The sequence below is a fragment of the Monocercomonoides exilis genome (genome assembly GCF_001643675.1).
Source record: "Monocercomonoides exilis strain PA203 chromosome Unknown scaffold34-1095894, whole genome shotgun sequence".
NCBI lineage: Eukaryota > Preaxostyla > Oxymonadida > Polymastigidae > Monocercomonoides > Monocercomonoides exilis.
Genome location: NW_027150579.1, coordinates 674,888 through 700,488, shown reverse-complemented (window position 1 = coordinate 700,488; position 25,601 = coordinate 674,888). Strand labels below are relative to the sequence as shown.

Sequence of the window (25,601 nt, the reverse complement as noted above, 5' to 3'; positions counted from 1 at the left end):
AGAAAAATCTTCAAATTCACATAATCCATTGGACACTTTTCAAATTGCAGAACTATTTCGTTTGAATCTACTTTTATCCACGATATTATTAAAGACTCAGGCAAATGGAGAAGATCCTGGTACCACATGATCAACTCCTTTAATTATTAAAATTTTGAAATTCATTCTTATTGTGCTTATTAGGTCTTAGGGTTTTGACGAGTTAAATAATTTCATATTGGATAGTGTGATGGTTTAGGATTTTACCGAGTAAATTTAGTGTTAGGGTTAACCCTAGAAGAGATTTTCAATATGAAAATGATATAAATAGTGGGTAGGATCACCTTGGTACCATGATCTACTCCACTTGCCAAGACTCATATCTTATCCAGTTTATTTAACAATTTTTTCTTTTCAAAAATATTTGAAAACTGATTTGTTGTTTTTGTTTCAAAATAGCGACTATTTGTTGAGTTACACTTCATTTGTTTGTATGCTGACTTTATCTATTCCTGTTTGTTTGAGAAAAATGAAATTAAAAGTTAAGTTTTACTTGTTACTTTTATTTATTTATTTATTTTTTATATCTTTTTTTGAAATGAATTTAATCAAAGATTCAGAAGATGAAACTCTAAATCACATACCCTTTCATGTCTTCAATCCTTTTGATAACTTCATGCCTTTGCTTCCTCATGTTGTGCGCAATGAACACCTGCAGCCGCCAGTCAAGCATATGATAATACTCAATGAGCTCCCCGTCGATCGTGTCTCTCACAGCCGAATGTGCTCCGTGGAACACAAGCGGGTCGCACCCGGAGAGCGTCCCAAAGTTCCCCATCAGATCGCCAGAGTCCCCAAACTGCCCGAGGCAGCGGCGGATCAGCAGCTCCAGAAACGACAACTGGTCGATCTCGTCCCGCTTCGTCAGCGGCACAAACATCCCTATCGCCCCAAGCACCGTCCCGTGGCAGAGCCGCTCGCCCGACCCGCGCAGTTGGCTGTTGGGCGCAAAATGGGAAGAAAACAGCGGTAGGTTAGGGATGTTCGGCTGGCGCTGGTTCAGCTGCTGCCCGGACTGCAGCGGCGGGCGCACAAGCGCTGTGATCGGCTCCCCAACGAAAAACGAGCAGATTTGGTGGAGCTGAAGCAAGCGGCGGTGCTGCGGAAGACACAGACGAGCATTTGATGAGGGGGAGGCATACATCAGAAGAGATGAGGAACTGTTGGAAGAAGGATAAGAGGAAGAAGTTGAAGAGGAAGAAGTTGAAGAGGAAGAGAGAAGCGATGAAGAATCTTGCTGTGAAAGAGCATTTTTGGTAATTTTGCTTTTTGTGAAGTCTTCTGAACGTCGTGTGACAATTGAAACTGCCAACTGCTTCATCTTTTCATCTTTGCTTCCATCTTTGAAATTAAGTGCTTTGGATAAATACAACAAATCAAGGTCATCATCGCTCAGTTTTGTAACTTCCTTTGCGAAATTAATGTCATTCGTAGCTTTTGGGTCAATTCCAATTAACTCTCTAATTTCCTGCATTTCTCTTTTTCTTTTCTCTTTCTCCACTTTCTCTTTCTCCAACTGCTTGTTCTTCTCTTCCATTGAGCTTCTTTCCCGCTGCTCTGCTTTGTCCCACTCGTCCCATTCCTCTCCCCGCGACCCTCTTTCTCCTCTTCCTGGTGTAATCCCCGCTTCCGTCCTCAGCACAAACAGGCTGCTTCCGCCGTCTGTCATTGCCACTGTCATCTGGTCCATCACATACAACTGCGGGCGAAACAGCCTCTTCATTGCAGTCGCTGCTGCAGAAATTGAAGAAATAGACAAAGAAGAAGAAGAAGATGATGATGATAATGAAGATGATGAAGAAAGCTGTTGAGAAGGTGCAAAGGGAGCAAGAGAGAGCAGAGCAGATGAGCCAGGCCATTGGGATGCTACAGCAACTGGATCGAACTGCACAGCTGTGTCAGAAAGGCGTGTGATTCTCAACAGCGTCAGTGGCGGTGATGGCTCGTGAGGGATGGAAGTTCCAGGCAAAGGAAGGCGCCGAGGATTCGAAGTCACAACAAGCATTTCGTTGCCCTTGGCAAAAGAGGTGAAGGAGGAAAGGTGCACATCCCGAGAGTGCGGGCAGAGCAACTCATCAGCACATTTCCTTCTGTTCAATGAAACAATGGAATTTTCCTCTTCTTGAAACAAAGAATTGGATTCTTTTGTGTGCTCTTCTTCTATTTTTGGCATTTGATAAAAGTCAATTTGAGCCTCATCTTCTTTGGGTGTTTTGCACAACGCTTCAAATTTTATAACATTTCCTTGATCTTCCTCATACCCATTCCTCAATTGCACATTTCCACTTTCATCATCATCTTCTTCATCATCATCGTCGTCGTCGTCGCTATCATCACAGGCAAACACACTCCCCTTCGAGTTCAGCTGCCTCAGCTCGGGTGCCATGAACAGCCTCGTCCTGCCCACGCTGAGCATCACAATGTCACTTCCCACAGAACACAGCAGAAAGCGCCGAAAGACCGTCATCTTTCCACACGGCGCGGAAAGGCGCGTGCGGTGGAGGAAGCGGAAGACACAGCGAGGAATGGTCGGTTGTGAGGCTAACTGCTGTTGGAGCTGCTGCTGCTGCTGTTGTTGCTGTTGCTGTTGCTGTGAAGAAGAAGAGGAAGAAGAGGAAGAGGAAGAAGAAGCTGATGCGGAAGAAGAACATGTTTCTGATGGAATTGGAAGCTGATGACGGCACTCAAAGATGTCGATGAAGTAATCCGTCTTCAGAAGTTGCTGTTTGTTATTTCTCTGCCTTTTTGAATGTGAATGAAGTGAATTATCATCATCAGCCATTTCATTCTCTTCATCCACCATTCTTCTCTTTTTGCCTGCAGAAAACGTGGATTTGTGTCGAAAAGAACGTTTTCTGTGCTTCGAAACAAGAGAAAATGATTCACCAGAAACTGCTACGACGAAATCCTGCTTTGCTTGTCTGTCGCTGGCGAGCATGCAGATGCAAAGAAGCCGTGTGTTGTGCGGATATTTGATGACATGAGACAACTGTGAATGAAGAGAAGAAGGAAAAGAAGAACTTTCAAATGAAGAAGATGATGATAATGAGGAAGAAGAACTCAAAGACAATTCAGAGTTCAATGGAAACTGGGAAATAGACTGAAATGAAGGAGAAGCCGACAACGCGGTAAAATTGAAAGAATCGTCTGGCAAATGCAAAGATTTGTCCTTTCTCTGCTTATAATAACTCGGCGGAAACGAAGAAGGCATCTTGATTGGAGTATCAACATTAGCCATTTCGTCAAAATTTGTCAAATATGCAACACTCGACCGAAAATATGGTAAAGTTTCATCAGTTTCATTAACTTTTCCCCCACAAAAACTGTTTTCTCTGCCTTCACATTCATTTATTCGAATCGTGCCTGCTTCATCTGCATTGCCAATCGGTTGAAAAGCTGCTTTTTGTGCTTCATCCAAAATGAATGTGCCATCACTTCTATTCAAACTCCTCCTCTTTTTCCTGTTCCACACACGCTCCTCCACCTCTTCGCTCTTCATCACGATCAGATCCTTCGTCTGCCCAACTTGTATCATTGCTTTTCCCATACAGTCCAACGAAAGCGGGTCTTTTCCAACCATCTGGCTGTTCTCCTCCAGACACAGCACACACAGCTGCGCCGCTGCATCTCTGTCTCTCACCTTCATCTTCTCCCTCAGCAAAAGAGATGCTTCTTTCACATTCCCTTTGCTTTGGTCCAAATACACCCCGCCTCGGAATTCACTGTCCAGCTCTGTTCTCCCTCCTCTCTCTGCTCTCTCGGCCTCCTTCTTCCTCTCGTTCTCTTTCTCCTTCTCTCTCATGAGCGCCTCTCTTTCCTTGTTGAACCCCACCGCCAGCACCGCCGGGCTCATCCCGTTCCATCCGCAGGGGATGTTGCATGCCACAGCGAACTGCACACCGTTCAGCTGGCACGGCAGCATCCCCAGCCTCGGCGTCTGCTGCTCGTTAACAAACTGCGACGGCAACTGTATCTGACTCTGTGATTGAATCTGTACTGGCGTCATTGTTTGTGCCTGCAACTGAGACGGCTGAGATGACTGTGATGAAGACAAACCAGCCACCCCATTCACTCTGTACTGGATGGAGTTCTCGAACACCACCGAAGGATCCTCCTTCGATGATGAGAGCTGAGACAAGGAAACTTGATTGGATGGTGTGCGGTGGATGAGCCAGTACGACGATGAAAGCACAAGCAAGGCGGGCTCTCCGTGGTGTGTCGTCTTCGCAAAGGAGACAGGCGAATTGCCCACAGTCACCACAGCAGTGTGCTGCTCAGACGCCTCGGGACGCTCGCGGTTGAGCACAAAGCGCTGCATCGAGCCGTTCCGCATGCCAATCACGATGTGGAAGTCGACCAGGGCATATCTGTTAGCTTGGTGCGTTTTGAGGAGCTGCTGCTGCTGTTGAGATTGTTGGTGTGAGTCTGAGCGATACATCTGCATTTGAGAATGAATCTGTTGTTGTTGCTGCTGGTGTTGCTGGTGTTGTTGTTGCTGTTGCTGCTGCATCTGAAGAGCAAGCGATTGAGAGGAAGGAACTTGAGCTTGCTGGACAGCTGCAAATGACGAGTTTTGATGCATTTCTTGTCTCGGCTGGAAAAATTGCTGTTGCTGTTGATTTTGCTGGTTCTGTTGTTGTTGCTGTTGTTGTGATTGCTGAGAAGAATGATTGGGTTGCTGCTGCTGCTGCTGGAACGTGATCCCAGTCGGAGGCATAAACCCAGCTTTTCTCTCGATATTCCACTGCGCCTCGTCTTCTTCGCTGTTCCTCTTTTCGCGGCACTTCTGCCTCAGCCTCCTTCTCAGCCTCCTCTCTTCTTCTTCTTCCATCTCCCACACTTTCTTGTCTGGCAGGAACAGCGACCTCTCCACAACCGGCAACACAGACACAGCATTGGGCGTCTCCTTGCACTGGATGCTGAGCAGGTCCTTCGCGTTCTTGCCGCTGCCGACAGAAAGCACCCGCACCGAGTTGTCTGCAATGCCCACACACAAATAGCTGCTCGTCTGTGCCGGTGGTGAGTTGAACACAAAGCACAGCGAGCGAGCGAGGACCGTGTCACACAGGCGGTTCACCGAGCTCGACGATGAAAGAAGCGACGAGCGGAACGAAAAGACTGAAGAAGCAAGTGATTCCAGCTCAGAGCTGCTGTCTTCGTACGAGTCGTCTGCGTCGTCGTCTGTGATGGTCAGCCCTGCTGTTCCGAAGGGCATCAACGCCGCAGACATCACAGAAGGTGCAGACTGTGCAAGCGATGCAATTTGGTTCATCTGATTCATTTGATTCATTTGGGGCATCTGATTCATAGATGTGAGTTGCGAAGGTTGGTTGACTGTTACATTTGAAGCTGGCACATTCCCTGCTGCTGGAAACATATTTCCTCTTGGCCTCTGCATCTGCACTTGGTTTTGCATTTGCATCTGATTCGGCATTTGCATCTGTGCCTGTGTTTGTCCTTGAGTCTGCATCTGACCTTGTCCTTGCCCCTGCTCAGTTTGCCCTGTGGCATCACTTCCCTGTCTCACCACATCACCCCATCCTTCGTCCAACTCTGTGCCATCCACAGCCTCCCACTCAATCTCATCAATGCCCCATTCAGTCAGAGACAGCGAGCCATCGTAAGGCAGTGCAGGAAGCAGCTCCAGACATAGCACTTCGCAAGTGGCGGGGATTTTGCTGGTCATCGTGATGCGTCCACGGGGAGGGAACACAAACGGGGTGATGATGTTGTGAGGGGTGCGGTGAGGATCAGAGGAAGAAGAGGAAGAAGAAGAGGAAGAGGATTCAGTTGAGGAGGGTTTTGAGTTTTGAGCAGAAGAAGCAGCAGCAGAAGAAGAAGTTGATGAGAGAGCGCTTAAAGACGCAGGCGAAACCGAGCTGTTCACAGCCAGTCCTCCTTGTGCCATCATCTGCTTTGTCTTCCCTTCTTCCCACTCGAACACTTTCAGCAGCCCGTTCGTTACCGCTAGCACAATCTGCGTGGCGTTTGCGACACATCGCTTGATCTCTTCCTTAGGCGACGGGCGATGCTCAAACAGAAGCTCGTTCCTGCCTCTCACTTGCATCAGCACCTGCGGTGTGGCAATAACAAGAGAGGCACCGGAAAACGGCGCGATAAACACAATCGGCGCCTCGCGAGGCAGAAATGCCGGCAAAGGCGACGGGACAAAGGAATTTATTGTGGGTGGAGTGACATGAGGGGCGAGAAGCGGGTTTTGCAGGTAATTTTCCCACTGTTCGTGGCGGGTAAAGAAGGAAGAGGAGAAAAGAGGGGGAAGAGAAGTGAAAGAAGTGTAGCACATCACACGCGATGGGAACGAAATGATTAAATACCATTTGAGCATCACTTTCAGCTGGTCAGCCTTATTTTCACTAAAATTGGAATTATCTTGTTCTTTTCTATTCGCTTCGTTTCCTCCATTTTCAACACTTTCTCCTTCTCTTCCTTCTCTTTCTCTCTTCTTCTTCATCATCCTCAACCCCATCAGCAGCAGCGCCCTGCGCTTCTTCTCCCTCCAGATGGTCTGCATCGCCCTCTTTCCTGTTACCACTCTGTTTTGCCCATTCACACAGACAGTCCTGTGAAGGAGCCACATTCCATTGGGTGTTTCTGCCACACGCAGCGGAGAGGCAACAAGAGAAACTGGCTGGACGGTCTGTGAGAGGAAGGAGATGGCGGGGGAGAGGTGGAAGCGGAGCTCGGAGTTGAGAGAGGGGAGAGAAGAGGAAGAAAAGGAAGAAAAGGAAGAAGAAGAAATAGAAGGAGAAAGAGATAACAATGATGACTGTGAGGTGAAAGGCAGTCCTCGTTTGTGTGATAATCCGTTAAGCCCAGCAAGTGCGCAGAAGGAAAGAGAGTTGAATGTGTTTGTGAATGGAAGCAGCTGCGTCAGTGGAGCCAGGTTTGGAAAGGTGCGGTGGACGACAAGCTGATACTGCGAAGCAACCACAGAAACTGGGATGAACTGATACTTTTTGAGGGGAAATGAATCAGAGGAATAAGGATTAGAATAAGAGGAGGAGTAAGAAGAAGAATCACAATGAAATGCTTTCTCCATATTTGCTTCAATTTCTCCCAAGCGCATCTGCTTAGAAACAACAGTACAGTTTCCATCATCACAGAAAATGCCATTCAAATCCAATTTTTCGTTTTTGCTCTGCTCCACACGCAGGACGATGTGGTTGCCTGAGACAGGCGCAATGAACATGAACCGGCTGATGGCTGCGGAGGCAGCGACGGAGGAAACAGAGGAAGACGTCTGGAGTGGAATGGAGGTGGCATAGAGAAGGGCGAATGAAGTGATGGTGCGGGAGGAGATAGAAGAAGAAGAGGAGGAGGAAGAAGAAGAAGAAGAAGAAGAAGAAGAAGAAGAAGAAGAAGAAGAAGAATTTGAAAGCATTTGTGTTGTGGACGAAAGAGGCTCCAATTGAATCAGCGAAGATGGAATGAGAGATGAAGATGGTTCTTGAGCATTAACAGAAGAAGATGAAGAAGAAGAAGAAGAAGAAGACAATAACGAAGCATTTGGATATAAGCTTCCTTTTCCGTTTCCGCTTCCGCTTTCCCCCAAAGCAGCTGCGTTATCCTCATCGCCAATGTCAAAATTGAATTCCTTCTTTTCCGGCAGATCGTCCAGCATCACGTTCGCCTCATAATTCACACCCGAACACAAAACTTCTGCCTCTGCCAATGAAATCGGCTCAATTTCTTCTTTTTCTTCCTTCCAAAGTACTTCGAAGATGTCGCCGCAGTCTGTCAGAACGAAGAGGATTTCAAGCAAATCGCTGCCTTCAACAGCCAGCGTGGGTGAGTCAGTCAAAAGAAGCTGGCTGAAATGCAAATAAAAAGCAGAAACGACACGGGGCGGGTCGACAGAGCAGAGAAAGGAAGTTTGAGAGGGAAAAGAAAAAGAAGAAGAAAAGGAGGAGGAGGAGGAGAATGTTGAAGAAGAAGAAATATTTGGATGAGGTGATTGCAGGGATGGAGGGGAAGACGAGGAATAAGTGCTTGGTGAGGCAGCTGAAAGAGAAGAAGAAGAAGAAGAAGAATGAGAAGGAGAAGAATGTGAAAGTGCTGAATCAACAGAAGAAATGTCGCTTTTATATTCAGCTGAGCTATAATGCTTTCTTGGCGAGTTGATTGAATTCATAGAAACTGGAAGAAACAGCGTCTGAACTGAAGCTGCAGGCATTTCAATATTTTGTCCAGTTCGAAGCATTCCTTTCATTTTTCTTGAAGCAGCTTCTTTCAGCATGCCATTCACACATGACACTGAAAAATATGATATGAATCCTTCTCCAAATAGAAAAACGCCTTCAATTTTTGACTGTGCCTGCATTTTTTTGGTTGAACATTGAGGGACAAACAGAGATATCGATGAAGAAGGTGCTTCAATGCTAAATAAATACGTATCGTTCATTGTTATTGGGATAATTGGTGGTGTTGCAAGTCGATGGTTGGTTGCGAGAACGGGTGAAGGAAGCCGATAGAACGAAAGACGTTTGGTTCTTTTAGTGACCGAACTTGTATTCCTCTCTAAGTGCTCAAGCCTTATCAAAATCGTGCCTATTGGAGGTATATTCATTGTGACAATCGAAAGAATTGTCGACTTCTTCTCATTTTTGGGTAAATCCACAACCAATGGATAAGTGAATGCAGGAAGATAAGATATATTGCGATCTTCAACTGGACGAGGCAATATAAATGCAGTTCCTTCGTTTGTTTTTCCTGATGCAACAATTGCACAATTCTGAGGATCTGTTGTTATATATTCAGTTGGTGCGTTATCTATATGATATTTCGGGAGATTGGTAAAGGGAATTGTAAGGGGAACAGCAAATGTGAAACATGTCAACAAATGAAATTTTTTTGTGAAAGGATTGAATTCCACAAGGGTGATTGATGCTGAATCAGTTCCAATCAAAATATAATCACGCTTGCTCTCTGTTGAAAAATAAAAACACAAAGATAAAAAAAAGATGAAATGCGAGCAACAAAAAGATCATACTTGGAAAAAACACTTTTGATAAACTTCGAACATGACAAAATAATGGAGAAGTACATAGCACTGAAAAGTTATTTTGATTTGTCACTCTAACAAGGTCAATCACTCTACTTTTGCATACAACCAGTTCCAAAGCATTTGGAGACGAAAAACTCCCAGATATAATATGAGTAATCGCTGTTGGATTAAACAGCGGGACGTGCAAAAGATTCATATTAATTCAATTTTTTGTAAATATTTTTTGCAATTTCTCTTGTGTTATTAAACAACGAGCGCTCTGGAGAACAATACAGCGAACAGAAATATTCACAGACTATTATTAAAGTAATTTTGATCAAGAAATGATAATTTTCAGACGATTTCGTTAATTTGAACGCAATTGTTTTTGCATTTTGAGTATTAATGATTATGTTGATATTTTGATAAATGAAATTAATTATGCTACATGATCATAATAGATTTGAATAAATTTTGTGTTAAACCGTGAAATTTAGCTCAATTTCAATTATATGGAAGAAAAATCTAATATGATAGCGGAGGAAAATCAAAACATTAACAAAGATTCAAACGATATCACATCATTTTCAGATAATATTTCAACTATTTTATCTGTCGATATTCCACGTGTAACAAGTGAGTTTCAATCCCTTCTTAAAGTGAATGACCCTGAAGAAACTCCTTTTTTGTCAAGAATTTCTGCTTATAAACTGTTGGAACGTCTTCATTCGCATCTTTCAAAACTCATTCAATCATCAAAAGATCAAACTGTGATTGAAGAGGCACAAATGGAATTAGCGCACATGGGTTATTTAATAGGAGTCACAAAAATTGAATGTGATGATGTTGTTTCTGGTGAAGAGTTTTTATCTGCTTCAATCCCAGTTCTTGAAACAAAGTTTGAATTTGCTTTTCACTTTATTTAACACTTATTCAACAATAATATTATGTTTTATTTGTTTTTCAGATCAGATGAAAATGCAGTTGCTCTTCTTGATGCATTTAATCAACTTGGAATTATTTGGGCTAATCGAGATGAATGGGAAGATGCAATGACTTTTTTCAGAAGAGCTGAAGAAGCATATTCGATTGAAAAGCAAAATGTTCAAAAGGAGCAATTTGCGAAGGAAAATTCTGAAAAAACGCCTTCTTCAGATGAAAATAATGAGCAATTGCAACAAGATGTCACTTTTGTTCTTGATCAAAAAATTGAGAATATGCACACATTGACCCTTTTTTACATCGGACAAGTCTATGGGCAATTAGGAGATAAAGAACAGAGTGCTAAGTATTTTGAGGTTACTCTCGGAAGGCAACTCCAATTTGGAGATTATTCTCTTTCGAACTGGATCATGGATTGCTGCTCTTTGGCCACACAATACATTGAAATGGAAGACTATGAAAAAGCGAAATGCTGTCTCGGAGAAGCATTGCATCTGTTGAATGAGGTGAAAGAAGAAGCAAAAGCGAAAAGTGAAAATTCGAAAGATAGTTCAGAAGAGATTGACAGTGGAGATGCTAATGGAAAAAAAGCGGAAAGAACGGAAGAAGAGAAAGAGGAACAAGAAAACGAAGCAAACGAAGAAAAAGGCGTGACAAATGATGAGGAAATGGAGAGGTTGTATGCAATGGTTGACTTGACAAAGGGAAAAGTGCTTCTGACACAGCTGAAGGCGCTTGCAAAGCTGAAAAATGAAGATGAAGGAGGCGATGGAGAGGATGAGGATGATGAAGACGAAGAAGCAGATGCTGAGGTTGACGAAGATGTTGAACAGAAAGAAGAAATAGAAGAAGAAGAAGCAACAGCAAATGATGAAAACAAGAATAGAATGGAAGCTGACGAGGTGATTGGAGATGAATCTAATAAAATGGATTCAGAAACATCCAATCAAACAACAAAAGAGGAGAAAACAGATTCGGCAAAAACAATTTTGAAAATGACTCCCACGCACACGCACATTGCAATTTCCCCTTCAGCACCAACAGCATCTCCACAAGCATCAGCAGCATCTTCATTGAAGCAGGATTCATTCTCAACGCCAAAACAGGAGAATCGCCACCAGTCATCTGAATCATCTCCTTCAAACACTCCAACAACATCCTCTTTCGGCTCGTCAAACGCAACCACGCCTTATTCTGTGCGCAGGTCTCACTTCGCAACGCCTGCGTCTGAGAGGCGCTATTCGCTTGCGATGGCCATTCAGCCAGAGTCGATCAGCAGCGAGGGAGAAACCTTGCAAATGCCTGCACATCTCCCTGTGCTGCTGGAGACAGAGGAAGAAATGGAAGACGAGCTTACGTTTTCTCAGAGAAATGACAGCAGCTTTGTGGAACGGGCGAAAAGGTCAAGCAGAAGAAAAGTGAAGCTTCCGCGCGTTATAACTGAAGAAGAGATGGATGTTGAAGCGCAAATGAAAGTGAGAGAAAGAGAAGAGAACGAGCGACTTCAAAGACGAAAGAAAGAAGACGAAGAAGAGCTGACTGTTATGAAGCAGATGCGATCTCCTTTGTCTGATGCTCCAAAGTCTCCTGTAAGATACCACCCTTCGACATGCTCCTTCTCAATCTCGACTCCCCAGCCTCCATCTCGTACACCATCATCTTCTTTTACATCTCCTTGCAACTCTTCTTCAGCTTCTTCTTCGTCTGCTTCTTTCTCAACACCCTCCACACTCACCGACAACACACTCAATTCACAGTCACAGCACTCTCCTCTTTCAGACACCGCCTTTTTGTCTTCTCCCAGATCTTCGCTCGCCAGCCGCACTTCAATCAACCCAGGCTTGGTTCCATTTCCTTCGTTCTCCAACACGCTCGATGAAGTTGCACCGCTGTTTAGAGAGTGCCTCGCATCGTTGAACAAAGCAGCGCTGTTTTATGTGTTGGACGGATATGTGTCAGATCATGTGGCAATTAAGATGGATATTTCGAGCTTGTTCCAGACGATGACTGCATGGTATCCGGTTCAGGCGCAGAATCTGCTCAAAGACGAGAGCGAGAAGGAGCTGGAAAGAGAAGAGGCCAATGCGATGGAGGCGACTGAGAACGATGCTGATGCAGAAGAAAATGAAAGAGTTGGAGAAAATCTTGGAGGCTCCAAGGAACATAGCAATGCTTCTAATTTAGCAGAAAAGAACTATTTGTCTGATAAAACTCATCCAATGAGCATATTAAGCTTTAATAGCAAAGGTTTGCAAATAAAAGCGATAATTTCAATAATAACTTTTTTATTGTTTAAATTTAAAATCTTTTGCTTATTTCTTGATTTTCTTCTTATTCTTATTCTTCTTATTCTTATTCTGCTTTTTCTTTCTTTTTTTCTCTTTCTTTTCTTTTCATTCTTTCTTTTGTCATCTTCGATTGCAGCTCTCATCAAAGTGGCAGAAGACGACCTGCACAACGTCCAGACGCAGCTGAAATTGCACATGCGCCGTGTGATGGCCTTGGAGCCTTTGATTTCGCAGCTCAATCCATCGAGTTATAGCTGGCTGCTGAGAGATATTGCGATGGAGGCAGCGACTGCCATGGACCAGATGGCGCAGCTGAAGACACAGCAAGTGCAGCTCGAAGCTTTGAAGATAATGAAGGAGAAAGAAAAAGAGAATGCAAAGGAGAAAGAGGGAGAAAAAACTGATGTGGGCAGAAGCGATGAAGGCAAGGAGAAAATCAACACATTAAAGTTTGATGAATTGCTGATCTTTCTCCTTTCGCAGGTGAATGAGTATGTGAAAAAGGCAATTTTCTTCCATCGAATTGTGCTTGCTCCATTTGACCAACCAGAAACAGACTACAACGGGTTCTACGCACAGCAGGATGAAAGTGCTCCCGAAGAGAAAGCCACTTCTTCTCCATCTTCTACTGAATCCTCCTCTGCTCTTCCTTCATTGGAGATAGATGCACTCCCTTCTTACTTCCCTACGGTGCCAACTGATGTGCTCCCAGCATATTTGTCGTCGCATTTTGCCATTGCCCGACTTTTCACTCGTTTTGTCATAATCGACGAAGAAGTGTATACTGCCAACTTGAAGCGTGCTCTTGATGAATATTCGTTTATCGTTGGATTCTATGAGCATTACCGTGTGGATTATGGATTTGAAGAGGAAGTGTGCAATTTATTGAAAACATTTTTTTTTGTTAAAAATTTTGAATATTTATTTCTAATAATTTTTTTCAACTGATTAATATTCGAAATAGATTGCAATGTGTAGGCAAATGACCATTTTACTTCCTCGAACAATTAGCGAGGTTTCAAGTGGTTCAATTCCACTTCCTTCACCGATTCCAAAATTATGATGAGCAATGAAATTTATAGTTTTTTCAACACTTCACACACTTCTAAACATTTCTGGTACTTTTGGTTTTTTTGTTGGCTTTGTATGGTTAAAATTTCATAATTATAATAAAAGTTTTCAAAAGTGATTTAAATTGATATCTTCTTTTTTCAATTGTGTGCTTAATCTTTAAAAATAATAATCACCTATTGGATATGGCAGTTATATATTTTGTTTCATCATTCTTTTTATTTCTTTCTTTTTTTTTTTTTTTTTTTTTTTTTGTTATTTATTTTGTTTGAAATTCTGTGCATGAGAACAAAAGAAAAATTATGACAAAATTTCGATGTATTTGTTAAATTTTTATTTTGAAATGGGATATTTTCAACATAATAAAAATCGTGTGATTTTTTTTCGTTTCATCATCCAATAGCGAAAAATTCCGATTTTTTTAATGTGTAAAAAAAAGCTTCCTGAGGAACAAACAAGAATATTTAATGATACTGGACAAAATTATCGAATTTATGAAAATTTCAACAATTTGTTCCAAACTGTTTCTGCAATCGAATAATAACAATTCTGACGTTATTGTGCAAAATAAAAAAAAGAAATATTGAAAAGTCGATAAAAATCTTTGAAGAATTGCGTGGAACAAAATTCAGACAGAAAAAAATTTCTTGCCATATGCGAAGAGATAATTTTATCAATATCAACTCAAACATTGGTTTTTCAATTAATTGTTGTGAAAGAAACAATTAAGCACGAATTATTACCCAATGGTAAAAAAAAATACTTCTCAGATATTTGCATAAAAAATTGAAAAAAAATGAATAGTTCATCGATAATTGTCATTCCAAGAAAAAAAGAACTTGAAAGTTGAATTAAAGAATAGACAAAACAAATGAAAAAGCGAATAATCAAGAAAGAACAAATATTATTCAATCAATGTGATGCAATCAACAATCGTGTTTGCATTGAATTAGTTTGCAATTGTTAATATGTTTTCGTTTCAACTTTCTCACAATTTTTAACAAATTCCTTTTTTCTTCAAAACAATAAAAACAACAATAATGATGGCAAAAACAACACAAACTGGAACAACAATTGCAATTACAATAACTGTTGTTTTCTTTTTGAGCTGAGCCTTTTCCGCTCTGTCACGAATATCAAAAACATTCACGGGATCATCAATATAATCTTTTGCGCCAACGATCCATCCAACAGCTGATTCACTGTAATCGTTAGCAAACTCAAATGCATTTTCCTGTTGGCAAAATTCCTCAATGTCTGGTGAAATTAAGCATAGTGAAATCGAATTTGATCCAACTGTGTTTGAGCCATCGATATCCAGATTGTTTGCTGCTGGAAGTTGAAGATTCGAGACTGCCTTTGGCATTCCAACGAATATCGCCCCAGCATACCCATCTGATGATGAACAGGATCTGAATGTGCATTTTCTTGTTCTACCTATTTCCACAGTTGATGCTTCTGAATTGAGAGAGATATCCAGTCCTGCACTTTCTCCATTCTGTGATTTGACTTCATTCACATTCAGTCCCTCAACAATTATTTTGGATTGTGTTTTTTCACCATCTTCAATCTTTATCGCTGAACCTTGCTTCACATTAACTTTATTCACATCTATTCCATTCAGTGAAACTTCACTTGCTGCATAGAAATAAAAAGGTGAATACAAAAATAGAACCGTATTGTGATCATCTACAAATGACAAAGAATTTAAAATAACCTTTCCAGCGTATGCACTTACAAGATGATGCGATATAGGATCTTCATCATTTGAACTTGAGGAAAGTTGTGTGAGAGATTGATGAATTGCTCTGACAAATCTGCAATTTGTCATTGAAAAGGATTCTGAATTTTCGGTTGCTAATATGAATGAGTGCATCGATAAATTTGCCATAATAAATTTAAACTCCAATTTGAAAAATTCGATAATCTTTTCACAAGTCAGTAAGTAATATGCAAAGCGATCATCAAATAGAATTTCGGCTTCAGCATTTTCACTTCCATCACTGTTCGTTCCTTCAATCGTTATTCCACTGGAAATGCTAAATGTGATTTCTTCAGTTTCAATTGGGATTTCTGTTTTGATAATTTCGATACTGCACTTTCCACTTTTGTCCAAATAATCATATGCAAGCTTCAAACTGTATATTGGTGTATCGGCACTCATTCCGTCTCCTTCGCCTCCATATTTCACAAAAGCCTTTGCCATTTTTGACGGCTTTGGAGGAGGAGGATCGAAAAATTCGAATGTGAAGTCGATTTCCATATCATTCTTTTCATCTAATCCCACAACGAACCAAAGATTATTCTCTCTTGTATATTCAGAAGCAAAACTTGCTTTCATTTTTGCGGCAATAGCTTCAAATAAAGAGGTATCACTCAGTTCCAAATATAATCCAATATTTTTCTTTGTTCCTTCTTTGCCTATAGAGCAATTATCAAATACAAGATTCTTTCCATTTGTTGGCCATTTCAGTTTATCTTCTGATATAATATCTAACATACATAGATATAGCCCTCCAGCACAATATTTCAACCCGTAACTGCAAACGCAAGATGAAAAAGTTGTCACTCCACTATCTCCAACAGCAAACGTGCTTTCAATATTTTCGCTTTCAATATACAGGGCTCCAGCACTGCTTTCGATGCATTCTGCAAAAGTGCTTCCATTTAACATAACATCAATTGCAAAACTTTCGTATCCAGTGATGCAGAGAGATGAGTAATCATCATGTGTCTCAATCTTCTTTAACGTCACATTAGCAAGCTCAACTTTTTTTGCTGTAATATCAAAAGGACTTTCTTTGAATTTAATGAAATTCTTTTCATCTATGCACTCCACAGAGTCCATTTTCAAACTATCTCCGAGCATATACACAAGAAAAAATTCCAATTGGCTTTCACAACTTGAAGGTCTTAAAAATTTGCAGTTCCGAATTACCATTGACGAACATTGTCCATAAATTAAGGAGAAAACTTCGTCTATTGGCTCATTTTCTTTGAATAATGTTGAAGGAAAGTAAAATGCCAAATAATTCAGTTCCACATTATCTCTGCATATGAAAATGTTACTTCCTGGATGAATGTTACAATTAATTGTCACGATTGAATTTTCTTTTCCATTTGAACTCATTCCTTCCAGTGTAATTCCATGTTTCTTATTCAATGTGATCACTTCAGCATCAAGAGCAGTTGTATCCTTAATAATTCTTATTATGCATGCCTCAGAGTCTCCAAGTTTATCATATGCGCTATTCAATGAACTCTTTTCCTGACCAATTGATAAACCGCTGTTTTTTTCATCTCCACTTTGTTTGACAAACACTTCGCTAATTGGCACATCACTTGACTCAAATGAACGCATCAATAAAACAGTTGAAAGAAAAGCAACGTTCAATATCATTCTCGCTTTTGTTATTTTATCCACACAACGATAAATCCGTTCGTTCTATTCATTAATATCAAAAAAATCAAAGGATGGAAGTTCACAATTCGAAATTAGCAAAATCAATCACTATATAATACTTTTTTAGAATGATCGTAGCATTCATTGAAAGCACAAACGAAAGGCAATATTTCATTTTTTTGAGATTGATGCATATTTAAAAAAAGTTAACGCCCATAACATTTTGAAATGAAGTTCATATTCGAGTTATGGGTTGTATTTTTTTTTCACTTTGATTGTCTTTAATTATATGTCGCATAGAAACATATATGAAGTGTGAAATTTCCATTGTTTTGTTTTCTTGAACGATTTTTTTTTTTTTTTTTGAATAAATTGGAAAATATGTGAATGCCAGTTTATTGTTTCAAACAAATAATTCTCTAAAAATGAGTCAAAGAAGAAATGATTGAACCAGAAATAAAATTAAAAGTTATCAAAAGAGGTGCAAAAAATACATATTCGTAATTCAAAATTTGGGACAAAATATTTTGCTTTATGAATTTTGTTCAATTCTTCTCAAACTAATATTTTTCTCAATTTTGGTATTTTTCTGTATTTTATTGACATGGGAATGAAAGACTTTTAATGATAAGGTTGGAGAAAAAGTTTGGAGCAAATTATTGTTTTTTTCATAAATGCAAGAATTTTTCATCATGTCTTCTTCAAATTGATTCAATTTATATAAAAATCAAAACAAAAAAAAAAAAAAAAAATAAAAAATAAAAAATAAAAAATAAAAAATAAAAAATAAAAAATAAAAAATAAAAAATAAAAAATAAAAAATAAAAAATAAAAAATAAAAAATAAAAAATAAAAAATAAAAAATAAAAAATAAAAAATAAAAAATAAAAAATAAAAAATAAAAAATAAAAAATAAAAAATAAAAAATAAAAAATAAAATAAATTAATTAATAAATTAATTAATTAATTAAAAACAAGAGAATTGGTTTGTTAAATTTTAATTTGCATGTTTTTATTTAGTTTGTTTTTCAGATGGAAAATGTTTTAAATTACAACAATGAAGAAGACACACCATTCACTGAAGTTTCAATGTCTGCGGTTCATGGCCTTGTCAAGCATCACACGGAGCTGAAGACTGGAACGCCGAAGAATCTGGACATTAACAGACTGGATGTTTCGTGCAGAAGTGTTTTAAAACCCTGGAACAAAACACTCGACGAGCTGCATGAAAAATACCATTACAATTCAGCTTTAAATATAAACATCGACGAATCTTCAACGCGGGTTCCCACAGACTCAAAACAGCTTGTTGTGCGTACTACAGATACGAAAGCAGGTTTTTCGAAGAAATCACCAAGAATGATGTATTCAACATTCGTGGCAGCTGTTGTAGCGGATGGATTTTCCTTTCCTTCTGTTATTCTATGGCCAAGTGCAAACCTGCAAAACGAATTGAAAAGCCTGTTATCTCAAACGCTTGAAATATGGAGAAAAGGAAGCGGCTTGACGGACAACAAGTGCTTCAAAAGGTATGCTCTCACCATTCTTCTCCCTTCAATCATCGAAAGAAGAAAGCGCATGTCACTTGAAAACGAACACATTCTTCTCCTCCTTGATACTCATGCATCTCGCGCGGATCCATCGATCTGGCGAGAATTCCAAAAACAACAAATCGACGTTAGAACCTTCGTGCTACACAGCACACACTCGTGTCAACCTCTGGACAGAGGAGTGTTTGCTGTATTCAAATCTGAACTGACAAACAGATTTGAGGCTCCGTCTTCTTCTTCATCTTCCTCAAATTAGTAGCATTTTCCGACGTTCAACCTCGAGCCATCCGCACTGCATTATCTCCTTTTGCAATTCACAATGCTTTCATCTGTAGTGGTGTTCTTCACAATTCTTCTGGGACAGTTCTTTTGAAATAGCACGAATCTTCTATTTCCTCTCATCCATCTTACAGAAACAAGTTCAACTTTTAGTGAAAAGTTATTACCAAAGAAAATCTTTCAGAGAAATGGGAAAATCATTTGAAAATGAATATTGAAAGGAAAAATGAAATGGATGAAAAGGAGAAAGATGAAGTGAAGACTGTTTTGGATGATAAGAAAAAAATAAAAAGAAGATTTCTTCATGTGAAAAACGATGATTCTGACGAAGAAAAGAAAGATAATGCATTAAATCGAAGTGAAGGAAAAAGGAAAGTTATCGGAAGAATTAATTTTTTTTTTTTTTTTGATAATGCAATTTTTGAACTTTTACACTTCATTTTTTTGTGTCAGAATAAAGAAAAAGTGTTAGTTAAAAACTTCACACTGAAACCCCTCAATCTTCATTCCACAGCCATTTTTATTTTTTTGAAACACTTAATAGAGTTCATTTTGAAAATCAATTAAAAGGAATATTTATTGAATTGCTTTACTTATGAAAAATAAGATGTCCTTTTGGAAATGATGTTGAATTTCTATCCCGATCAATAATTTATAATATCTCTAACCATATTAATTGGAGCTGGCTACGGCTTGATACAATATTGTATCCAAAAAATAACTTGAAATGTTTATTTTAATATATTTTACTAATACAGAGAAAATTTTTTTCGAATTTTTTTGACTTAGAGATCTCAGTTTTTTCAATTATTCAAAAACGTTTATTAAAAAGTCTTTGTAACATAATTACACATAAAAAAATTGTTATTTCTATTGAAAAACATGTTTTTGTGAAGAATTTCCAAAAATAAAAAAAATCGACACAAAATTAATTATTTCAAAAATTAATTTTTATTTTTTTCTGTGTTAAACAGCAATATATATTATCGCAATCCGATACAGTCACAAAAAGATGTGCAAAAACCGATGTGATAATATCCGATTTAGACTGAATATTAAGGATAATCTTAAAAAATATCTCAGAAAATCATAATTCCTTAAAAAATTTCATTTTTTCGAAAAGTGGATGAAATGAGAAAACAAGTGAAAAAGAAACAAGTGAAATGTGAAATGTGAAAAGTTATAAAAACTATAAAAAGAATATGCCATGTTCTGTTAATGTGGCTTGAAACTTCCAGAATGTTATTTTCATGGAAAGACCATCAATTTTATGATAAAAAAATTAAATTAAAAAAAACTGAGATCTCTAAGTCAAAAAAATTCGAAAAAAATTTTCTCTGTATTAGTAAAATATATTAAAATAAACATTTCAAGTTATTTTTTGGATACAATATTGTATCAAGCCGTAGCCAGCTCCAATTAATATGGTTAGAGATATAAAAAAAGTCGGGATAAAAGAACAACCCAATGCAAATATCTTTTTCAAAAAATCATACAGAAGTGCAACATTAAAACAGATAAACTGTGACATCATTTGACATCAGTTCAATATATTCTGGATTTCTTATGAGTGAACAACAATACGAAAATATTACATCTTCATATCCTTCTTCTTCGCACATAATAAAGGCTTTTCTTTTGAACAAATTCCAATTTGCCTCAACAACATACTCTTCACAAATTAAAAACAACTTTTTGTTCAATCTTTTGAAAAGATATTCGAAAAATCTTAAACAACTCACATTCAAATAATCTTTGGATGTTGTTTTCACAATTTCATCCAAACATATCTGAACTGCACCATTCCTTATTAAGTCAACTTCATTTATGCTTGTGTTTTCAATCATAATTCCAAAAATCTCAATGCAAACATCCGCAATTTTCTCGTAATTTTCATTTGAATCTTTGAACAAACCAACAATGCATGCAATCAATTCAATGCAATTATCTTGTCCTTTTAATGAGTAATAAAAAAGAAAAAAAGAAATTGTCCTCAACCATTTCAATATCATCATCGTATTTTTTTGATTTTCCTGCTCACAACTCATCCTCTTCCAATCCACGCATCTTTTCATCTCTTCTAGTTCTCTTGTTGCTTCTCTCACATAATGATACTCATTTATAATAGCTTTGATCAATGACTCATGACGATAATATCTTTTCAGTACAACCTCCCAAGCGCATTGATAGGCAAGTCTTGTTAGATTGTGATGCTTTTGATGATATTTGATGATTTCTTTGATTTCATTCAGATACGGTTCTTGTTCAATAAACTAATCAGAAGAAAGAAAAATAAGAAAAATATAAAAAATGAAATAGAAATGTTCATACATCATATAATTCAATGCAACTCAATGCAAGCAAAGCCATTTCCACTTCTATTTGGGTCTCCTCATTTTCCTCTTTCTTCAAAACAACTTTCAAAAGGCAAGGAACACAAATAAACTTCAATTCTGAATTAAATACGTTGTTTAACAAAAGGGAGCATTCACAAAGATCAACAAGAAGACTTTCGTTCTTTCCTTCTTTTTTCTCATTTTCATCAATGATCATCTTCTCGAATCTTTTGTTCAACAAAGATTCGTTAATGCAATCAACCCACATGTTTTTCATCTTTTTGCAATATCCAACATGCTTCAATAGCATATCGACATTTTCTAAAGATATTTTCTTTTCTTCAATCATTTTTTCAAATTTATTGAATAGTTCTTCTGTCAACACAGATTCCAGTTCTTCTTTATTCATTTCATCCATCACTTCATTCATCTCTTCGATTTTCCGTTTCTGCTCTCTTTCTGTGCAATGTTCCAGTTCAACCACCAATTCTTTGATGAAAAAATTATGAAAAAACTGTAATAAAAAAATTAAACACAATAATATCTGCAGACCAGCATATTCGCAGCAGATGTTCTTCCCTATTTTCTTTGAAAATGTATTGCATTCAGAAAACAACACCATTTTGATATTCATTTGAAGAATATAATATGAATGTGAAAATGACAATTAATGAAAATTCAAAATGGTTAAAAATTGACAGTGCTCACACAGCTCCTTTCGAAATACGCATTTTCAAACAGAGAGTGACAAAATGAACTGAAAAATAAACCAAAAGCAAATTTGTTAATGGTCATTTTGATCAAAGAAAAGAAACATCCGAAAAATGAGAGTTGCCAAAGGTTTAAATGAAGTAAAATTCAATGAAGTTTTTTTAGTGAAAGAGTGAGTTTATTTCAACAATGCAGTCATTTTGAAATTTGCTAACGTTGTTACATTGAAAAAATCACTGAACATATAGCCCTTCAAACATATACACAGATTGAATAAAGGAGCATAAACAATTTTTGGAAATTTTATTCAATTTTTTTCCTTTTGCATGTTACCATTCAGAGTTCAGCTGACAGAACTTAAAACGACTTTGAAAGTTTGATCTTGTTTAATTGCGTCACTGGAGACTGCAGTTGGAGCAAGATGAATTCAAGAAATGCAAAGACATTTGAAAAGAACTGCACATTTTCATTCTTTTGAGGAAAAAAGTGATATGATTTTTATACAGAAAGAATTGAAAAACACAAAAATTGTGGTGTAATTTTTGCAATGAGAACAATACTCATTTGGCTGTGAAATGACTGTGGAAAGGTGTTGTTGGCAAATTTGCTGAAAATGATGTTGAAAATAGAGAAATGAATAGAAAGCCATGAAATTGTGATTTTGGTGATTTTAAAGATCAGAAAATTCTTGGAGTATCAAAGCAAAAGACAATGAGTGTAAACTGAGATGAGCACTGATAATAATTGTTCCTTTGTAGATATTCAAATATCCACTTCTTTTTCTCACAATTTCTAACCATTTTTTCTTGTTTATTGGATGCGAATGCATTCATTCAAACCTTTCTCAGCTTCATTTTCTTCATCCTGGTTCCAATCTTGTTTGAAGGTATCTTCTTTTTCAAACTTCTTTAAAGAATTCACTATTAGGCGGTTCAATCAAAGTCAATTGTGTAATTTTTTGTGGAGGATCACAAAATACCATCTGAATTCATCTTCGTTCAATATTCTTCGAGCATGACTAATTATAATAAACCACTATTATTATCTCCTTCCTTCTCTTTGTCTTTTTCGTCATCATTTTCAAACTCTTCATCATTTCCTTTTTCTTTGTTGTTGCTTCAATGGTTTTATTTATCTTTCCAATGTTTTTATTCCATCATTTTCATCATTGAAACAGTCTCAAGTCTATTAGTTTTTTTTCCCAAAGTTTTTGATCATTGAAAATAAAAATATTCAAAAGATATTAACTTTCACTTTAACATTTTTAGGTCAAAATACACGAGAGAAAATTAAAAGGTTAAAATGAGAATATCTGTCCATTATAATTTTCATTAAAAAAAGTTGTCAACTTTGTTATTTTTATTATTTATTTTTTTATTCTCTCATCATTTGATTATTCCATTGATTGAATGTTCTATTTTTTCTTATGCATTCAATAATATTCCAAGATTTTTTTGAATAAAGAAAAGTCAGTTAAAAAAGACCAAATATGGAATCTTTTCATCAAAAGAAAAGAAAGGAATAAAAATACCAGTTAACAACTGGAGAGAATATTAAAAATACTCAGAAAAAAATCCAATGGACTTGGAGAAAAAAACTGTTGAGTTATTTTCAATCATTGTTAAGAGGTTTCAGATAACATTTTTCTTTAATTTATATAAAAAACACAACATGCCTTTTCTATTTTATTTTCGATTCTCTTTCTATCGAATATTTAATATCGAAAAAACTAAGAACTGAAAAAGAGGTTGCAGAAGTGAAAGAAAGAACTGAAAATTAAAAAAGGAATAGCTGCATAGAATAACTTATTTTTGTAATCAGCAATTTTTTTTTCAAAACTCATTGGGATTGCACGTCATTTAATGGAGATTTGATTGTTGAAATGTGGAAATTCATCATGAAATTTTTATAATTTTTTGTTGTTGTGGATTTGATTTGCATCGAAGAAAAGAAAAATGAACTTTATAAAAGCACTTCAAATGTTTTCTCTTTGAATAATGAAGCAAAGTGTGGGAAAAGATGAGAAATATTTCATCTCATTACACATAAAATAAGCAATCGGAAACAGATAACGAAAGACTGCGAATGAATTCAATGTCAGCAAAAGCAATTGCTCCATGAAAGCTTGTTACAATGTCTTCGTATCCTTCTTCTTCCATCTTTTCAAACATCTCCAGTTTTGCAGCTTTTCCTTTCGATTCGCACGTTTCACCATCCGTCTTCTCTTTCGATCTTCTGGAAATCAGATAAAAGAATTCCAGACTTTTATGGAAAACACCTCTATACAATGTTGGTTGCAGTATTATCTCCAAAGCAACATCAATTGCACCTTTATTCAGCAAGTCAGTGACAGTTGCACATTTCGATGAAATCATTGCAGCAAAAATATGAATGCAAGCTGCACTGATTCCTTTGAAGTGTTCATTCGACGCTCTGCTGAGAGACACAAGGCTTGAAATCAACTCTGCACTTCCTTCACAACTCGATTTTGTGAAACAAAAGAATTGAGGAAGCGCATTGAGCCATCTTCCAAATTCCCACAACTTTCTCTTTTCCTTTCTTCCGGTTTCATTTTGCGCCCAATCAAAATTTCTTCTCAGCTCATTCAATTCTTTTGCAGCTTCTTCAACCAAATGCAATTCAGAAGCAATTATATCTTTCAAACTGTCATCAGTAAAAGATCTCAACATCAAAAACACCGAGGCCGATTGATAAGCAATTTTAGTAAGGATGTGGTGTTTCTGATGGTACTGGATGATATCTGTGATCTCCTTCAAATACAGTTCTTTGCCCATTTTCTATTCAAAAAGAATAGAATAGAAAAGAAAAGAAAAGAAAATTTAAAGAAAGTCCTTGAATCGTAAATTATGTTCAAACATTGCATCGATTTATGCAGCTCAGAGTAGTCAATGCCTTTTCCACTTCTTGTTGCGTTTCCTTGCTTTCGTCTTTCCTCAATGCAACATCCAAAAGGCATCTTACACAAACTGACCGTAATGGACCGACAATAACAAAATCAAGCATAATAGCGCTGCACTCACACATCACGATCAGCATTTTTTCGTTCCTTCCATCGTTTTTCGCAGCTTCTTCAAAAATCATCTTCTCAATTCTGTGGTATAATGAAGAGAAAAAAAAATCATCATTTAAGAAATAATCCATCATTTTGCAATATCCAATGTGAATTAGAAAATGAATGGCATTTCCCAATGACAATTTCTTCTCCTCAATCATTTTGTCCATTTTGTTGAATATTTCAATTGTGAAAAAAGCTTCAAGTTCCTCTTTGTTCATCTCATCAGTCGCTTCTTCCATTCGATTTATTGTCTGTTTTTGTCCATCGTCATCGCATTCAACCAGTTCATCCAGCAATTCTTCAAGAATCATAATTGCATATAAAAAGTCTCAACTGAAATGACAAAAAGTGAACATGAACAAACGAGAAATCCTCATCTTTGGGTTCATCTTCCAAATTCAGGCTTCAGATTTTCCGTTAGAAAACGACATCATTCTGGTTGTCTGAGCCAAATTCAATTCAAAGACGATATCCTTCAATTAACAGTTTAATCAAAAAACACAAACTTCGTTAAATATCTTGCAACATGAAAAGTTTGCGGGAAAGCTCTAACAGTTTCTTTTTTACAAAAATAATATAAGTTCCCTAAATAGAAACAACCACAAAGTCGATTGTCTTGGCTTTGAAAGGAAAAAAGTCGTATTTTTTGTTATATTCTGATCAAACCATCATAGATCGAATCTCAAATTGGTAAAAAGAATTTGACTTTCATTTGACCAACTTGTTTTAAAAGAAATTGAAAACATTTTTCAAGGCAACTGATCTTAATTCACTTGTATATTTAAAACTGTTATAATCAACATTTCAATGAGGAAAATTTTTTACACAATATTAGATAAATTTTTTATTTTGAAAAAAGGTAAAAAAGTCCAGTGGAACAAAATTTGGGTATCAATAAATAT

The 25,601-nt window shown here is 37.4% G+C and overlaps 6 protein-coding genes across 6 annotated transcripts; 2 read left to right on the top strand and 4 right to left on the bottom strand.

Annotated features, from left to right (window-relative positions):
• Positions 1 to 525: 525 nt before the first annotated feature.
• MONOS_17860 (uncharacterized protein) lies at positions 526 to 9,260 on the bottom strand (the record flags this gene model as incomplete). Its single annotated transcript, XM_067870822.1, has 2 exons — positions 526 to 8,985; positions 9,050 to 9,260. The coding sequence occupies 2 exons, from the start codon at positions 9,258 to 9,260 to the stop codon at positions 611 to 613; spliced, it is 8,586 nt and encodes a 2,861-aa protein (XP_067724187.1). The 3' UTR covers positions 526 to 610.
• A 231-nt stretch (positions 9,261 to 9,491) lies between these two features.
• MONOS_2236 (putative KIF-1 binding protein C terminal) lies at positions 9,492 to 13,462 on the top strand. Its single transcript, XM_067872145.1, has 4 exons — positions 9,492 to 9,941; positions 10,011 to 12,232; positions 12,410 to 13,146; positions 13,238 to 13,462. The coding sequence occupies exons 1-4, from the start codon at positions 9,556 to 9,558 to the stop codon at positions 13,334 to 13,336; spliced, it is 3,444 nt and encodes a 1,147-aa protein (XP_067724186.1). The 5' UTR covers positions 9,492 to 9,555; the 3' UTR covers positions 13,337 to 13,462.
• Positions 13,463 to 14,341: 879 nt separating this feature from the next.
• Positions 14,342 to 16,705, bottom strand: MONOS_2235 (uncharacterized protein; the record flags this gene model as incomplete). Its single annotated transcript, XM_067872144.1, has 1 exon — positions 14,342 to 16,705. The coding sequence occupies one exon, from the start codon at positions 16,703 to 16,705 to the stop codon at positions 14,342 to 14,344; it is 2,364 nt and encodes a 787-aa protein (XP_067724185.1).
• Positions 16,706 to 17,779: 1,074 nt separating this feature from the next.
• On the top strand, positions 17,780 to 18,553 carry MONOS_2234 (uncharacterized protein; the record flags this gene model as incomplete). The annotated part of the gene is made up of 1 exon (XM_067872143.1): positions 17,780 to 18,553. One exon carries the CDS (start codon positions 17,780 to 17,782, stop codon positions 18,551 to 18,553), a length of 774 nt encoding a protein of 257 aa, XP_067724184.1.
• Positions 18,554 to 19,672: 1,119 nt separating this feature from the next.
• On the bottom strand, positions 19,673 to 21,698 carry MONOS_18652 (uncharacterized protein). Its single transcript, XM_067871691.1, has 4 exons — positions 21,623 to 21,698; positions 21,465 to 21,498; positions 20,908 to 21,401; positions 19,673 to 20,849 (listed from the first exon to the last, which is right to left on the bottom strand). The coding sequence occupies exons 1-4, from the start codon at positions 21,641 to 21,643 to the stop codon at positions 20,085 to 20,087; spliced, it is 1,314 nt and encodes a 437-aa protein (XP_067724183.1). The 5' UTR covers positions 21,644 to 21,698; the 3' UTR covers positions 19,673 to 20,084.
• A 1,886-nt stretch (positions 21,699 to 23,584) lies between these two features.
• Positions 23,585 to 25,357, bottom strand: MONOS_2233 (uncharacterized protein). Its single transcript, XM_067872142.1, has 4 exons — positions 25,206 to 25,357; positions 25,064 to 25,142; positions 24,501 to 24,997; positions 23,585 to 24,421 (listed from the first exon to the last, which is right to left on the bottom strand). Exons 2-4 carry the CDS (start codon positions 25,086 to 25,088, stop codon positions 23,663 to 23,665), a joined length of 1,281 nt encoding a protein of 426 aa, XP_067724182.1. The 5' UTR covers positions 25,089 to 25,142; positions 25,206 to 25,357; the 3' UTR covers positions 23,585 to 23,662.
• Between the last annotated feature and the right edge of the window lie 244 nt (positions 25,358 to 25,601).